Below are 17,191 nucleotides of genomic sequence, written 5' to 3' on the forward strand. Positions count from 1 at the left end.
GGCAGGATGCGCGGTCCGATGCCTCCTCAGACAGCAGCGGCGGCGATGATGAGGACACATAAATATTGGCACATTTGAAAATTTGGCAATGAGCATCTCGCCTTGTCTGCCAATTTTGATGTTCTCGATGCTGTTTCAAACTTTGAAAGTCAGTAGCTTCTATATAGAGTACAGTAATCTTCTATAGAGTACAGTAATCTGATTGTTCTACAATTCATCAGATCCTTTTTGGGAAGGGAGTGCGCTGTGGAATCATCTGCCAATTGGCTCAAAAATCTCAAGATCTCTTAGCAGCTTGTTCTCTCCACACACTTAAAGCAAATAATTAACACAGAGTGCCAGCTTCTTATGTTGTTAATGTAAATATGCATTGCTGTTAAAAATTATCAGTTGTTCAAGCGAAAGGCAGCCTATTGAAACTTCCTGCAACTCTTGCAATTCATGTAGCTCTGAGCAGTGCCTCTCTCTATCTCATATAAGTGTCAAAATGTGATCAATGCCTGTCGTGAATGGAGGTGTCCCTGTCATGTTTTTAAAACTTTGATGAAGGTCCACCAAATTAAATTCGTTGAATTTTATTTTTGGCAGCATATCATAATATTATGATAAAATTATACGGCTAATACTACAAATTAATATTAGTATTAATACTTAAAATTTGTATATATGTACAGGTGTCCACGTTGTTAATAGTTAATAGCATGTTGACTGCCAGCAGCCAAAAAATGAACAGTATGAACCTTGACAAGAATTGCTACTTAGAAAGATTGCCTGCCAGGTTGTGAAGCTTCCTTAGTTAGAGGAAGGCCATGACCCACTGCCCACCATTAATGACAATAAAGACCTTCAGTCTTCAAAAGATTTGTATTGGTTCTAAGAAGATATGTCTGTCATAATGTGATTTTTTGATGACTCTTGGAGAGGTCATGTCAACAGTCGGCAACATGCGCCCATATGGCATGCATGTGACTCTGGACCAGATCCTCAAGGTGTAATTATAGTAAATATCTGGTTAGCTACCTATAGGCTGAGCATGTTGCAGTACCGTCATTGGCTTCACTTTCTACCAAAACCTGGGGGGACTTTAGTGTCCATGCAAGCCTGTGAGTGATCATTCTCATGTCGACAGCTTGTTTGGACCATCCAAATAAATGACCATGATATTAAAATATTTATCAGAAGCCAATTAGCCCTTCAGCTTCAATTAATGTTTAACGAGTCACCCATTGCATGGACTTTATCTCCACATTGTGAATTCGAGTTTCAAGCCTTAATATTTGCAGTGGCTTTAATTCTGCTTTGCAAGAATTATCAGATAAAAAAGAATAATGCATATATTTGACCAATTGGAGCAACAAGGCTTGAAGCCTTGCGAGCCGAGCTTGTTCAATATAATTAAATATAAAATAAATGAATGCAACAATAATATCAATCTGATCTATTGACAACAATATTACACTGTAGAGGCGCCTTCTAGTTATAATCGAGTGATTGCTTTTTAAGAGTACACTGAGGGCAATGGTGTGGCAAATAACTAGTGGGTACCCACTATTCACTTGCTACCAACACCGGTGTTGGGTAGCCATTGTGGCAACTTGCAATTGCCTGAAACGTTGATGCACATGTGTACGTGCCCACTGGCCACGGGCATGGCATGGGTTGCACCTGCAGCACAAGACATGCGTTGCTCATGAGCACATCTCGAGATGCTTGATGCTTTAAAGAAATTTCTCTCAGGTTATAATGTTCGACGGTGGTCCCACTGGAATCTCTTAATGGGTAGCCTTACGCCATTTATACTAGTACTGACCCGATGGCATCATTATGATCATCAGCATGATGCTTAAGGCTCCAAGGCTTTGGCCCGCGGCTTCAACCCGATTTCTACAGCACTTCTACACTTGGATCATACTCTTGCTTTCCTGAGATCTCACCTGTACATGACCAGTGCCCAGTGAATGAGGGCGGTGTGTGCATGCATGGCTCCCGCCTTCAAGGAAGTTCAGTGGTTGAAGATTACTAGGTTTCCTGCACACACAGCCGTGGTGCTTGAAGGAATTTCGAAAACCACACTCTTCGAGAAGGCATTTCAGGGTTTCGTTTGAGCAAGATTACAAAGGTGGCAGGTCCTATGTTCAGAGGTGTGCTGCCCCAACCCTGGACTGCAAAAGCCTCTTCATAGCGTGCGATACCTACAGGGCCGGTCAAGAGACTCTTTCACAAGAATACCATCAATAATCAATATTGAAAGAGTCTAAATATTGACGCTGAGTGCGTGCTGCACGGACAGCACGTCCTCAACCCTGGCGATCTCAGATGGCTGCTCGATGTAAAGAGATGTGCCCATCAAGGAGGGGCACCCACGCTGTGCAGCAAATTGACACCCCAATTCTGTCGCTTGTGGCACATTTGATTGATACACATCGCGTGCGTGTACCATAGCGTGGGTGCCGGCAAGATAAGGGCATCACCTTTGCGCCATCTGATGTGACATGCCGTGTGTCTTTATGCAGCGACCAAGAAGTGCGATGATGCTGAGAAGAATCTTGTAGCAATTCTTCCACGTTCAACATTCTATGTGAGTGGATTTCGACACCGACATCGTAGAGAAACAGCAAGAACGAGCCAGGCTGCTCAATGACAGATGGGGTTAATAATATTATAAGATAGGCTCAGGGGATTTATTTTCTTGCCCTCCACCGCCACTACCTTGTGGCGGTCAGCAGCAGTGCTCTGTCTTCAAGCAGAAGTGCTCCATCCCACTGGCCACTTCAGATTCGAAGGTTGAGCATGTGAGGCAACCGGGAGCAAAATTACCTTACAGATTGTTACATGCATGATATCTGGTTACCGTCATGATTGTTGCGCACATGTGCAGAGAGGGACAAGTGAGTGACTAATATTAGTTGCGTAGAGCGCATGGATGTGCAACGCCTTGTAGTGAGGCAGACTTGGTCACAACCTACTACAGTCCTCATTGCAATATCAAATTTAGGACATAAAAAAAATTGATGCTACATTTGCGTCATGCTCACACGCCAATTCTGACTAAGCTTGAAACTGACTTAGCTTGAAAGTGCAAAGATCACATTGCAAGTCACTCTCCAGCCGCCGGTGGGCGCCTCAGAAAGCGAAGGCACCTCTCGGGAACTGCCACCATCTGATTGCCCCCAATTGCTTCCAAGGGTGTTCTGCCTGCTCTGACTTCATCTGTGTCGCTCAACCATGCCTTCTGGTGTCCAGCCCCAGTTGCGTCTGTGATGGTGAGCCCGCAAATAACACCAAACCCCTCAAGCTCAGCACCGTGGAACCGTGTGCCAGGCCCAATATGCACCACCTCTGCCGTCCCCACTATCCTCCTGTCATCTGTTAGGACATAGACTGTGTCATCTGGCAGAATCTGCACGTCACTGTGCGCGCTCGAATGGCCTCTGGCTTGCGGCGAGGGGTTCAGCTGACATGCCAGCCCTGCGATGACACCCATTGCAGCTTCCATGTTGATCCCAGGGGAGGAAACTTCCAGGGACGGTCGACCTGCGCGCACCAACACACAGCTGCTTACAATCCGCGATTATTACCGCATTCAAGCAATATCTTCCCTAGTGTCTTGCTAGGATGTCAAGCTCAAATTTATTCCTGTTGTTAGTATTACCCAGATGACCCTTAGGTGCGGCACTCTACCACATCATATGTAGCAGGGTGCGTGAGTGACAGGCATGACTCAGGCAAAGGGGCAAGCACAGCATGTGGAGCAGGGTGCGTGAAAGACAGGCATGGCTCAGGCAAAGGGGCAAGCAGACACTTCAGCATTGAGAGACAAGACATGAACAAATCAACTACACCAGCGTATGAGAGCAGTCAGTTGACAAGTTCACAGGAATGACAGAGCAGGATTTTGTACATGCCTGCTGGGCCATCTGCAGAGCGGTAGGAGGAAGCTGGCTCCTCATCGGCAGCGAGCTCCAGAGCAGGATCAAAGAAGACCATGGCGCCAGACAGCGGTGACTGCTCCAAGGCTGACTGCGACTGCTCCGCTGCCGTAGCACTCCCACCTAGACAACACATGCCTGTCGTCAGCTTATTGCTGACAATTACCTGTCGATAAACCTTCGGGGTATGATTCGCATGGCATTATAACTTAGAAACTCACTGTGAGTGGAATCATATAAGCCAGGACAAAGAGAGCCATGATGGCTCCTCACCTTCTCCGGCGCGCGCCGCATTCTGCTCCTCAGCCAGCAACATTGCCAGCGCCACACCAGTTGCAGCCTCTTCGACGTTCATGGGCGAGCTCCCGGCAGCGCCTCCGAGAGCCACCTTCAGCCGTTTTGGATGACAGAGGGCCGCTGCAATGTGCCGGTAGTCGATCACCAGCACAGCCATTTTGGCCGGCGATGCGGCATGCCCCTGCATGCTCAGCCGCACGTTGGGGACTGGCACAGGCTGCGGCGACTCATCTGCCAGCAAGCAGCCGTGCAACGGCGACTGGCTCGCACAAGCTGTGGGCTGCGGCGGCACTTCGCTGGCCTCAGGCAGGACACCCTCTGCCTGCCCTTCTGGCTCTGCTGGGTCACTGTGCTGCTGCGCTGGCTGGTCATCCGCATCTGACTCAGAGAAGAGGTTCCCAACCTCGTCTTCGTCGCCCTCAGTGGGGGGACCCCAAAACTCTGCGGCTCTGGCGGTTGGGCGCCTGAGCCTGCCTCGGCTGCCCCTTCTGGGCCGATTGCTGCCACGCGCCCCGCCTGTGCCGCGGCGGCCACGCTTCCTGCCCCGACCCCGCCCATGCCCTTCCTGCACGCCCCCACCGGTGGCTGCCTCTCCTGCACCCCGTCCCTCCACATCTGCGCGTGCCCCACCGCCTTCCCCTGCCACCGCTGCCTCGGGCTCCCCCTGGCTATCTGTCTGCACGCGCGCCTCGAGGAACCATATCTCCATATGCAGCTGGGTGCCATCGCTGCCTGGCTGCACAGCGCGCACCAAACCAACAGGAGCCTTGGCAGCACGACCCAACTGGGACAAGTTGCGTGCTGGGAACTCCCCGTCGCGGTGCAGCGTGCTTGTGACGGCCCAGAGAGCGACACCAATCGAGGGAGTGCTCTCCCCCAACTGCGGCAGGTAGTGGCACTTGTCGAAGGTCCAGAGCAACTCGTCAATCTGCTTGAGTTTGACCACGGGCAGGCCGCTGCTCACTCCTGCAAACATGTGAGCGCCTCAATTGACTGGCTATCATTCCCTTCCATCAAATCTGCAGAAGTTAAAGCCTTCTCGGGTGTGCAACAGTCACCAGGTGATCAGAGCTTCCAGCTGAGAGCGCCCACTCACCCTTGTTAACAATGGACTTGGCCGCTTCCATCTGAAGCTGTGACTTCTTCGGCGCCTGTAACAACAATAACTTACAATCAGTGTGTTCAGCCAAACTCGCTTTCACTGCACCAGCAGCTTGACAGATGAGAGGCGTTCACAAAGCACATGCAAACATAAGGATCCTCAACAAGATGCCCACCTTCTGCCTTGCTGGTCTTTGCCGTGCCGGTTGGGCTGCGGCCTCAACAGCGGCTGTGATCTCTTCAACCGCCGCCGCACTCGGCTCCAGTCCACCTGCATGACAGCATCCATTAGCTGCCAGCGCATAAGATGTCCAGAGGAAATGGTGAGGACATGTTATTAATTTGCCAGGCATAAGATGTGTAGGCGCTGATCGTTACAGCCATCATGGATAGCTACCTTCTGGATGCTCAAATCTAAGCAGCCCTTCCACCCTGGCGAGCAGCGCGCTTCTGGTGAAGATCACTGGCCGCTGGCCTCTGTCAAGCAGGAACCGCTTCAGCTCTGCAACGGTGGATGAGGCCTTGAGGCTGAACGCAAGCCACCGTTGGACGATGTCCTGCTCGGCTCCCTGAGCGCTGAGCTGCCTGCGGCTGATCCCTGGCTGTGGCGCTTGCGAAGGTCCTGCAGCTTCTGCCTCTGGGGCTGCGGGACCCTGCATGCCGCCTGCTGCAGCTGTGGCGCCCCTCTGCGCCTGTCCTTGGGCTGTCTGGCCTGCCTGAAGTCCACTGGCCTGGAGATACGAGGCTGCCATCACTGTCCTGTTCAGGTTGGGCACTGCTGCCAGCAATCTGCTGGCGCTCTTGCTGAAGCTGACTTTCTGATTGAGGTGTCTCGTTGCAAAGATGGCGGTCGAAGTCGTCCCATTGTCTTCGAGGCGAGCCTGCTGACCACCAATGATGCCTCGAATCTTGCTTGATCGCCTATCGGCTCTCTTCCTCTCCAAGTCGCCGGTCTCTGCCTCTGAACGCAACGCAAAAGTCAGAGTTAGTTACTCTGTGTCAAGGTCATGGGGAGATTCAAAACATAGGTGTTCCCAACCTTCAAAGATGGAGTGCTTATTGAGACCTACCAATCACTCCTTGATGCATGATAAAATTCAACTTATCCTCATTGAGATCCTTGCCCCTGGTTTGGGCTGCAATGACGCAGTCCTCACAGCATTTGTGGGTAATATTTCTGAGCTCTGGATACTTTTCGCTCTCAATCTTCCCGCGAATAGAATAGTAGCCATTAGCTCTGGACAATGCTGAAGGTTCATCTCGGCCAAGGCAGCTCTGATGGAAATATCTGACCCCTGAGTCCACGGCATTGCAACGTTGCAATGGCACCCTTGCCTCTTGTTTGAAGACCCAGTCGGCAACAGCGTCGTGGCCGTATTCGTCCTTTGTCAGACCTTCTGAATAGAATCTGATAATATAATCACAACCTACACAGCGAGTCAAGCGTTCTGAACTTGCGCAGTTCGGATGAAGCTTCTCCTTGTCACTGCCACACTTGTAACACGGGATCCTAGCAATAATAAGTGACATGCTCGGTACAGAAACACATCACTGATCATTCTCCATGCTTACTGACGAAAGGCCTAATTTTTATTACCAAAATGACATGCTATGGAATGTGTTACCAGGTGGCATGGCCCCTGATTGCCAATAATCCACCACATTAGTAGCGTTTACATCCACTAAAGTAGTGGATTTTGATTACTCGGGTGCCCTGTCACTCGATACTCGTTCCACCGTTTACGACATTTCGAAGACAGCCAAAAGGCGATCTGAACATAAATGACACCATAGAAAAAGTTTTTTCAGCCATCGGTGTACAAGTGTACTCAAGAGCTATCGCAGTCATGCCTGGAAAAAGGGAAGTGACGGTGGCATGCACACAGATCTCGTGCAGCTGGGACAAGGGAGACAATTTGGTGCGAGCACTTCTAGATCGGAACTGTCGAAATTCTAGAATCTATTCAATGTTGTTGCACCACATTCTACTTTGTTACAACCGAGTTCATGTATTCTCTGCCCTGATGGCGATGTCTGACTAGGCTAGACCCATACGATGTTAGTCCCTGTTGACGCAAGAAGCCTTTGATGGATGGAGTAATTCCTTATTCTCGGCAGTGAAGGCCAAGTATTCATCTATTGTGCAGGCAAAAGCAGAGAGGCTGGTCCGGGAAGCAGCAGGTGCAGGAGCAAATATCATCTTGCTGCAGGCAAGCTTCTGCGTGCGCATCTTCAAATTAATACACTCATTCTTTGATAGAATGGAGGCTCCTCATCACATAGTGTCGCCCATCTGCCCTACGCAAGCCTCTCAAGTAAATGAAGGCACAGGATCCCGACTTGATCTGTCTCTGCAGGAGCTATTCGAGACGCCCTACTTCTGCCAGGACCAGAAGCAGGAGCTCTTCGAGCTGGCACGCCCCTTTGAGGGCAACCCAGTGCTGCGGAGATTCGCTGACCTGGCAAAGGAGCTCCAGGTGGCATTGCCTATCAGCTACTTTGAACGCGCCAATAACAGCTTCTTCAACTCTCTTGCGGTCTTCGATGCCGACGGCACCTGCGCTGGCCGCTACAGAAAGTCCCACATCCCAGACGGCTGCGGGTAAGTCACTCCACCTGCTTTATTTCATCCTGACTTCCCCTGGCATTATTTATTAAGGACATGCGTACCGTATATTACGTATCACAGTACATGATCCTCCTGCGGGGATACGGCCGCTGGTGCAACAATGCCAGGCTGGCGGCCATGACTATCTCCTCCTCGGTTTCCTTAGCAGTGCTGCATTGCTTGTCCTCTTATGTCTTGTGTTCTTTGCAACATCCTGCAGCGCGCAGTGCTCTTGGACTTGTAACTTTGTGGTTATGTCTTCCAAGGAAGAAAGGCTAGCTGCGCATTGCAAGGGGGCTGTTATGTGAAAACAGAATTCAGGGCTGATGTGGCGCCGATGTGGCAGGTATCAGGAGAAATTTTACTTCAACCCGGGCGACACAGGCTTCCAGACATTCCAGACCAGGTTTGCCAAGATTGGCGTGGCCATCTGCTGGGACCAGTGGTTCCCTGAGGCTGCCAGGTGTATGGCCCTCATGGGAGCAGAGGTGACATCTCACTCCTTACCTATCCCACAATGCAAAATCCAAGTGTCCTGGCCTTGCCATGCTCTGGGAGAAGGTTGGTGGAATCCTGAACATGTTGACAGAGCAGGGGGTTGGCCCATGACACATACTACAGTGGTGGCACACTTCCACCACGTGCTCTCAATGGGTCCTCCCTTTGCCCTGTTCGCTGGTCTCTGTGATGATCTGTTTTCACCACAAAGGGGCCATAGGGTACACACTATAAATTTACTGCAATGCGGAGTGGGTTATGGACATGTCCACCGTATGCATGGATGGATGATGCACGTCTTTGTGATGACTAAGATCGTTCAAAACGTCTTGGCAGGTGTTGTTCTACCCGACAGCCATCGGGAGCGAGCCCCAGGACCCGAGCTTGAATTCGTACCCGCACTGGACCCGCGTAATGTGCGGGCACGCCGGCGCAAACCTGGTGAGGCCTTTGCTGTTAGCAAATATTGAATTCATGCCATGACTTTCTCTCTTTTCAAGCATCATTCTTGCCAGAGGGCGGTTATTCAGCACGGCACACAAAGTTCGGTCCCTGCGCTGCCTCATGGGAGCCCATGGCAAAGAACTGTCCTCTGTCAGCAGCGGTGTCATTTTTGGGCTGTACAGTCAACGTTTTGGCAGATGCAATTGTTGTTCTGCAGCTCAACGTGGTCTCGGCAGTGAGTCCAGCAATCCAATCCAATCCAATCCAATTTGTTGCGGGGTGACTAAGACCAACCAGCAGGATGGGGTCTGTGCCTATTGAAGTGCTGTCGACACCATATGAGAGCTGCAAAAAAGTTGCTGCATGGTGTTTCAAAGGGATTGATGCTTCCCTGTGCATGCTGATTGTCCAGGTTCTGCGGTGGCTGCACTGCTGACTCTGCAAAAATAGCTGATGTGGCGCATGTTTTCCTCAGGAGATGCTGGATCTGGCTGCATGCAGGTGCCTCTGGTGGCATCCAACAGGATAGGGGAAGAGAAGGCTGAGTCAGGCAGCATTACTTTCTACGGCGGGTCCTTCATTGCCGGTCCGACAGGAGAGATCAAAGCACAGGCATCACCTCCTTTGCCATCCTGCTAATTGACCATTGCTATTGTATTCCGACTGACTTTACTTCAGTTGACATTCAAACACAGCTCATGTGATGCAGATGCCAGCGCATTGCAGCCAGCTCATGCAGGCATGCATGCATGCATGCTGGTCGATTGCATGTACAAGATACCTTCTGAACAGGCTATGGGAGGATTAAAAGAAGCTAGCAAAATCATTTTTCAGCAGGAGCCGAAGCAAGGTGTGCATGTGTGTGTGCAGATTGGAAAGAAGACAGAAGGGGAGTTGATTGACCTGACCCCTGACAGGAAGGAGGGCTTCGCAGTGGCCACCTTTGACTTGGAAGCCATCAGATGGCAACGCGCCAGGTGTGCTTTTCCTATTGACCCTTAGTAACCCTCTACTTTTTTCTCTGCTGTCTCTGGGGTTGCTGTGAGCACGTTCAATCATTATTATTTGCTGTTGTCGTTGTTGTTGTTGTTGTTGCACCGTTTCCAGTCCGTAAGGACTAGGTATGTCAAGCAACACCTGGATTATTATTCTCCAGTCTTCTCGATTCTTGCACATCCTCCACCAGTCATATGCATGCCCGATAGCATCAAGGTCATCTCTCACACAGTCATTCAGGTTCAATAGTCCTGCACTATTAGAGCTGCAAGATTCCTGCAGATTTGACCAAACTGAGAACCATGCATGTGTTCTGCAAGTCTGTGCATGTGCGCATGCAGCATTGCAGGGGCATTATTCTTTGCAGTGCAGTGCAAAGTCTGCATGCATGCTTGCAAGCAATTGAAAGCGATTAGATAATGAGCAAATGAAGAGCCGTCAAAGAGCATGCTTAGGCGAGCAACTGAAAGAGCATATGTAGTCAGGTGAGGGGGGAATGTGGAGCTTGCCTGATGGCAACTTCGTTCAGGTAACCCAGCTGCTCACTCAGTTTCTCATTGCGCCGACGCAAGGATGCTAAATTGCGTTGCAAGACATCCACTTGTCGCGACAAGACCGCTGTGTCTTCTTTGCGCATTGTGATAGCTTCGTTGACCTTGTCTGTCAAAGCCTGGACCTGCATGTATCAGCCAGTCCACATTTGGTAGCAGAAAATGACTGGCAAGCACTTGCCAATTATTTGCAAAAAAAACAATGTGCAAGATACGCATCAGGCGGTGTCAAGCACTAGAAGACGTGCTGTGCCCTCTAAACCGCGTCACTTGCTCTCTGAGCGGACATACCTCTGGATTTTTGAATAGATTGCCCCACAGTTTCGACAGAAATCCAAATCCCGTAAGGCTGCGAACACCCACGCCCAATCGAGTTGACATGCTGACCAGATCCGGCGTCCATCCTGGGGTCGCAACAGCGCTGAACACAACTTTTCGCAGTGCAAGCGCCATGTAATGACCTAGCAGCTATTCTTTCCGCTTCAGCCATGTGGCATGAGGCTAGATGGCCTCAAATTTTCTATTGATGATCTGTACCGATCCTGCAAGGGCGAACACTGTGACCTGTGAATGTGTGCTTCCGACACTCAGATATCCACAACACTGATCACTGTTTGGATCTGCTGCGAGACTGGAGTCATAACGCCCGACAGAACTCTGTGCACGTGATATCAGGTGCCTGAAATCAAGGCGTGACTCAGCATCCTACTCTGTCGGGCAAAATCCACTACTTTAGTGGACATGCACTCCACTACATTAGTGGATTTGGCTCTCTTTCTGAGCACGCCCCTTCGGGGCGTGCAATAACAAAAGCAATGCTGCACATCCTTCAGATTTACCTACAACAATCTCAGCATTGCATAGTACCTCCGTCAAGCTAATTATTTCGGTCAAGCCTGTATCTATAGGATCGTGCGCTACTCGTTTCTGCGAAGACAGCAATGCCATTTGCCAGGTTACCGTTGCAAAGTAGGATTTGAAAGGGGGGTGGGACGGCCGCAAATGTTTATGGGAGTAATTTAAACGAATTCTTGAAGTCTTCTGTCGCTGGCCATGTGAGGTTCGCACTTTTGCCGGTTTTTTGGCATCCCCATCCTTGACTTGTTTGGACTCAGCTAATCGAATGTCACGACCATCGACGTGCATGTCTACTTCTTTCGTAGTGACTGCATGCCCTGCCAAGCCAATTCCTTGAAATGAAATGCGTGCAGGCAACACAGAGCGTTCACCTGAATTGAGCACTGATGCACCGGACAGACACTGAAGTCGTCTACAATCTAAACCAACATCAAGTTCAATTGTTCTGGTGAGCGTTACGATCCCTCTGCTGCTGTGAGTAGCCGTGGGTGTCTGCCCTGACCTGGCTTTGCTTGGAATGCCAATCTGATGAGGAGCATCTGGAGAGGACTGTGCACCCCAAAGAGTAGCAAGTAGCCCAGGTGCTTGTAAGGATAGTTGTATCACTTGTACTAGAAGGCATGCTGCTGATGTACTTCTCATTCCTTTAATGTCCTGGTGGATCACTTGCAGAAACCGTTGTGTGATGACTTCATGCAGGACGAATGGTCAGGAACAAGAGGTGGAGGGTCAGTGTCAAGGTGATACCATCAGCCGACACTCCTGCTCTGCTGCAGCCAGGCCGCAGATTTGGGAGGAACCTAGGCAGCACTGTGGCAACATCTGCACCGAGGGGACCCCGGAGGCCGGCCAGCGCCCTTCCATCCTGGCGGATCCCTGCAAGAAACACAGCTCAGCAGGAAGAACAGCAGGATGGCTTTGCAGATGGAGATGGAGAAGCCGCTGCTGCCTATTATCAGCCTCCGCCCTCACGCCGGCGTCTGCGGAAACAGGCAGCTCAAGAGGATAATAGACGGCTGCACCAAGCATGGGATGCGTGCTTTGATGACAATGTATTCAGGAACACATGTTTCCAAGCTGGTCAGCCTGCACGCCAAGCAGCACTGAAGCAGCAGCTGCAGGCAGAGTTTTTGACAGCTGCCAGAGCAGCCCTGCCCGCTTGCAGTCCATGCAGTCAGGCTGGGAGGGTGGGATCAGTGTGGGAGCAGGTGGAGACGATCAGCAGGCTTGTGTATGTCTCGATCAGCGGCAGGACAGAGGTCAGCCCCCCAGCATTCAGGTGTGGCGGGTGCAGTGCCGCCTTCACAGTCGATCCTGTGAGCATGGGATGCTTTCCTGCAACGCCACAGAGGCCGCTGGTTTACTACTCTGGAGCGCTCATAGTTGACATTCAAACACAGCTCATGTGATGCAGATGCCAGCGCATTGCAGCCAGCTCATGCAGGCATGCATGCATGCATGCTGGTCGATTGCATGTACAAGATACCTTCTGAACAGGCTATGGGAGGATTAAAAGAAGCTAGCAAAATCATTTTTCAGCAGGAGCCGAAGCAAGGTGTGCATGTGTGTGTGCAGATTGGAAAGAAGACAGAAGGGGAGTTGATTGACCTGACCCCTGACAGGAAGGAGGGCTTCGCAGTGGCCACCTTTGACTTGGAAGCCATCAGATGGCAACGCGCCAGGTGTGCTTTTCCTATTGACCCTTAGTAACCCTCTACTTTTTTCTCTGCTGTCTCTGGGGTTGCTGTGAGCACGTTCAATCATTATTATTTGCTGTTGTCGTTGTTGTTGTTGTTGTTGCACCGTTTCCAGTCCGTAAGGACTAGGTATGTCAAGCAACACCTGGATTATTATTCTCCAGTCTTCTCGATTCTTGCACATCCTCCACCAGTCATATGCATGCCCGATAGCATCAAGGTCATCTCTCACACAGTCATTCAGGTTCAATAGTCCTGCACTATTAGAGCTGCAAGATTCCTGCAGATTTGACCAAACTGAGAACCATGCATGTGTTCTGCAAGTCTGTGCATGTGCGCATGCAGCATTGCAGGGACGGGATTGTTTGCCTGTTACCTTTAGCACAGCAGGGACGGGTGCGCCAAAGTTAGAAGGGTTCTTTGGCCTGAAACATGACTGTGTGTTGCAGTTGGGGACTGTTCCGCGACAGGCGCCCGGACCTCTACGGACCCATTCTGACTCTGGATGGCAGCAGCGGCAAGCGGAGTGGGGCAATATGATGTGCTCATATCTGGGGAATATTATCTGTCACTAGGGCACAGCGGGTCCAATGTACTCCACCCATTTCTGAAGAGTTTCTATTGCCAGAGCGTAGCGGGGCAATCTGATGTCTTGAGTGCTGGTTTTTTTTCTGTTGCGAGAGAGCGCCAGTGGTGCAGCAGTGATGGAGAGTTGCATCGGTGGTGAGAGTTTAATTACTACTGTATAAAAAGGAAGTTTCTGGTGGCTGATTCTGCTCTGCGGGGAAAGGACAATCCTGACATACTGGCACCATGACAGCAGGGCAGTGTCGCTAAGCAGCTGTTCAGAATGTCCACCTGATCTTGTGATGCTCCTGGAATTTCATTTCGTGTGAAGCTGACTGCTTGTCCTGACCCTGTGAGGACGTGAACTTTCTGACGCCTGTTTTATTGCTGCCTTCATCTCTAATGAAACACAGTGCGTTGTACTAGAGCACCGCAGCCTAATGTGGCATCTTCTCCCTACTTTGTAAGCGGCTTTGGTATGTACATGTGCTTTGGCCCTTGCGCAAAGCTCTGCCTTGTCTCATTGCACGCTTCAGATGCACCCTCCTTTGGCATCTGCTCAGCAGAAAAATCTTCACATGATGTTTACTGGGATGCTTCAGACTCCATTTTTGCTGCCCTGGGCTTCTTTGCCTGGGGCATGCAAAAAGTGTCCAGGTCCAGAGATCTGACGTTCTTGGGCTTCTTATAAGGCTCCCAATTGCCAGCTGAGCCCTTTGCTGGACTCTGCAATGGCTCCACTGAGAAAGGGTCAACTCCTGGTTCGCCCTGGCCCATGTCAGACCCATGCTCTGCTGGCTCTGCTGTGGTATTGCCATTCTCATTAGAGTCAGCTGGCTCCTCTGGCAGGGGTAGGGGCGCTTGCACAGCCTTCCTTGGCGTTGTCTCAGGCCTGCCAACAATTCCCCTGGCTGATGCTGTCCTCTTTCGGACCGCTCCTGCATATTACAGGTTGATGAGGGACTGCCTGCAATTCTATGTGCTAGCAGGGAGACAGACATACACTTTGAGTTTCCAGGAGCACAAATTTGACTTTAAAGTCATGCACAGCAAAGAGTTGCACCTGCATGCACTCTCCCCTTGCCTTTGCCCTTCCGCTGTGCCTTGAGCTTGCTTCTTGCGCCTCCCATCCATGCAAGCATCTTTGCACCGTAGCCTTCTGCCAGCCCAGGGCTAAGTTTTCTGAAGGGCCAGCAGCTTGCCTGATATACCTGATTCAACCCTGTGCCATACAGACCTAAAATATCCTCTTCGTCCACCTTGCATCTCGTCTTCTGCAATCAAATTGCAGACCACCTGCTGGAAAGATACTAGCTGAGAAATTTGATTAGAGCAAAGAGCACACTTCTAGCACGAGTGTCTCCGGTCCCGCAGCGTTGCAGACGAAAGCTTATCACGTTCAGAAGGAATTTTCAGTCTTGAGGGAACTGACGTGACCACTTGCACCCGAATCTCCTTGTCCAAGGAGGGAGCAGCACTGATACCCTGGAGCTTCAAAGGGAAAGAATGGCCAGCCGCCTGAGCAAGACAGCAACGCTTCTTTGCCTTCTCACGGGCTTGCTTGTGACGGCAGACGGAGCTTTGAAGGTGCTTATGACCCAGGCTCTCTAGATTTTGCGTGGACTGGTTTTCAACAGACTCTTGAAGTTCAGAAGTGCTGAGCTTGTGCTGCTAAAAATATCTTGGCTGGTAAACAATGCACGCCAAGCTTGTTATTTAATTCAACAGTAAGTTTCGTGATCTATTCCTGATCTGAAGGAACAAACTGGTGATGCAGGAAGTGGAAGGAAGTCAGGTGCAGTCTTCTGTGCAGACACTGGTCTTGAATGCAGACGTGGACCCCCCATGCCGCCAGCAGTGCTCCCTGCTGCTTCAAGCCATCAGCGACCAACAGAGAGGTCAGATCCCTCTCCACATTGTGAGGCAGCAAGCAGTTCTGATTACTCAGAGCGGGTGAAGCATTCAGTGGGGATTGATCAGTGGAAGGCACTGGCTGAGGAAGTTGTGAGAGATTTCCAAGAAGCCCAGCATTTGATGGGACATGCAGATTCTCTATCTTTTCCCACAGAGCCCTGAGGATTGTCCATGTCTAAAGAAAGCCCCCAGATTTGGAGCCAGACACAGTGTTGCCCCGGCAAGCTGCAGGAGAAAGCAGGCAGTGGGGTCCACATGCATGCACAGATGCATCTGTGCATGCATGCAGCGCATGCAGGCAGGCCAGCATGTCTCATGCATGTGTGCTTCCGCAGGGGAAGCTCCAACAATGCATGCTCAGCTGCTGGGGAATGCCACGCTGCAACCAAACAACACCATCGCAGTAAGCCAGCTGACCCCAGGCACCTATGAACTGCAGATCCATTGCAGATTTGCCAGCTACTGCACTGCTCAGCCGTCTCACCTCTCCTTCACAAGATTCCCTTTTGACAGGCCTACTTCTCTCAGCGCACCAGACAGGGCAGTCGCCTCAGAACAGCACACTGATGTCCAGCCTTCTACAGATGGAGCAGAGACAGATGCGCCAGCATCTGCAGGGGAGGAAGACTTAGCTGATAGCGGGCTAATCAGCAAGATGAAGGCCACAGAGACAGCTGCAGAAAATGCAGCCACTGGGAGAGCTCTTGAAATTGACAGGGGTGGTGCTGGGCTGTCCAGAGTTCAGGTCTTAGAGGCAGTGGTGAGGGTGGTGCATGACAGCTCTGCAGTCGGTCATGCAGGTTTTCAGGAGAGTTTTGACTGGGCAAAGCACAGCGTGCAGGGAGCAGTGCTGCTGTGCCTTCTGGCCTGCCAGGTGTCAATTGCTGTGCTGTCCTGAGCTGCCCAACTAGAGCTGCCAATTGTAGCACAGACTGATTTCAAGGTCTTCATGGATGGGGTTATTTATGATCATATGCTGCATATATGCTATATAGCCCCGGCTAGCGGGGGGCAGTGAAGTTACTGAGCACCGTGCCGATTGGGTTTTGCTTGGATCTGGTGGGTCCAACAAGGGGTAGGATTGTGGCAGCCTTTGATTGCAGCTCGTCTGCACGACGAGCCTTGCCTATTCGCAGGAAAGGCATGTACGGTACTAATAATAATTTTCTCTGAAGCACATGGGCTGCAGTGACTGGCTGGGATGCACAATACAAAACACCGAAACAAGCGGCTTTGTTTCACTTCAAAAGACATGCAAGGGATGCAGTGATGGCTAGGCGCCCGTGTAAGCTGTATGAAGTGAGGCTGGAGAAGTTCAAGGTTTGCATGCATGTTCTCTGCCTGCTCATGTCATTGGTCAATTGCGATCTAGCTGGGTGGTAATTTGTATTGCCTCGTCGGATCCCTCAAAGATATTCACATCCTGCAACACAACAAATTGCATCCGTTTATTTATGTTCTGTGAAGCGGAAGGAAAGGTTTTCCCCAGTTGAATCCCATTTGGCGCTTGACGTTGCCAGGTTGCTCCGGAAGGTATTGCTCCGTTCCGATGGCTGGAAAAGCAAGCACGCAGTCCGAGCTGATAGGACATATTTAGCAATTCCAAAGCTTTATTTCCAAACTGGATCACACGCCCGTTGCACATCGTAAATATAGCAGGAAACTGCTGAGTGACGGAGATTCGGATGTAACCCCACGTTTGACGGATATAGAGTAACCCGATGCTGTCTC

The 17,191-nt window shown here is 50.7% G+C and overlaps 2 protein-coding genes across 2 annotated transcripts; one reads left to right on the forward strand and one right to left on the reverse strand.

Annotated features, from left to right (window-relative positions):
* Positions 1–1,149: 1,149 nt before the first annotated feature.
* COCSUDRAFT_48893 (hypothetical protein) lies at positions 1,150–6,079 on the reverse strand (the record flags this gene model as incomplete). Its single annotated transcript, XM_005643772.1, has 8 exons — positions 1,150–1,665; positions 1,935–2,028; positions 2,472–3,534; positions 3,906–4,052; positions 4,203–5,192; positions 5,323–5,377; positions 5,504–5,598; positions 5,725–6,079. 6 exons carry the CDS (start codon positions 6,077–6,079, stop codon positions 3,098–3,100), a joined length of 2,079 nt encoding a protein of 692 aa, XP_005643829.1. The 3' UTR covers positions 1,150–1,665; positions 1,935–2,028; positions 2,472–3,097.
* A 1,054-nt stretch (positions 6,080–7,133) lies between these two features.
* On the forward strand, positions 7,134–14,030 carry COCSUDRAFT_48894 (putative carbon-nitrogen family hydrolase putative). The gene is made up of 8 exons (XM_005643773.1): positions 7,134–7,246; positions 7,475–7,537; positions 7,685–7,929; positions 8,282–8,423; positions 8,770–8,874; positions 9,379–9,489; positions 9,748–9,854; positions 13,429–14,030. Exons 1-8 carry the CDS (start codon positions 7,175–7,177, stop codon positions 13,517–13,519), a joined length of 936 nt encoding a protein of 311 aa, XP_005643830.1. The 5' UTR covers positions 7,134–7,174; the 3' UTR covers positions 13,520–14,030.
* The last annotated feature ends 3,161 nt before the right edge of the window (positions 14,031–17,191 follow it).

The sequence above is a fragment of the Coccomyxa subellipsoidea genome (genome assembly GCF_000258705.1).
Source record: "Coccomyxa subellipsoidea C-169, whole genome shotgun sequence".
Classification (NCBI taxonomy): domain Eukaryota; kingdom Viridiplantae; phylum Chlorophyta; class Trebouxiophyceae; family Coccomyxaceae; genus Coccomyxa; species Coccomyxa subellipsoidea.

Coding starts and splice junctions, on each gene's coding strand:
- COCSUDRAFT_48894 (XM_005643773.1), top strand. CDS start 7,175: ATGCCTGGAAAAAGGGAAGTGACGGTGGCATGCACACAGATCTCGTGC. Junction 8,424..8,769: donor TGGCCCTCATGGGAGCAGAG/GTGACATCTCAC, acceptor ACGTCTTGGCAG/GTGTTGTTCTACCCGACAGC. Junction 8,875..9,378: donor GGCACGCCGGCGCAAACCTG/GTGAGGCCTTTG, acceptor GGCTGCATGCAG/GTGCCTCTGGTGGCATCCAA.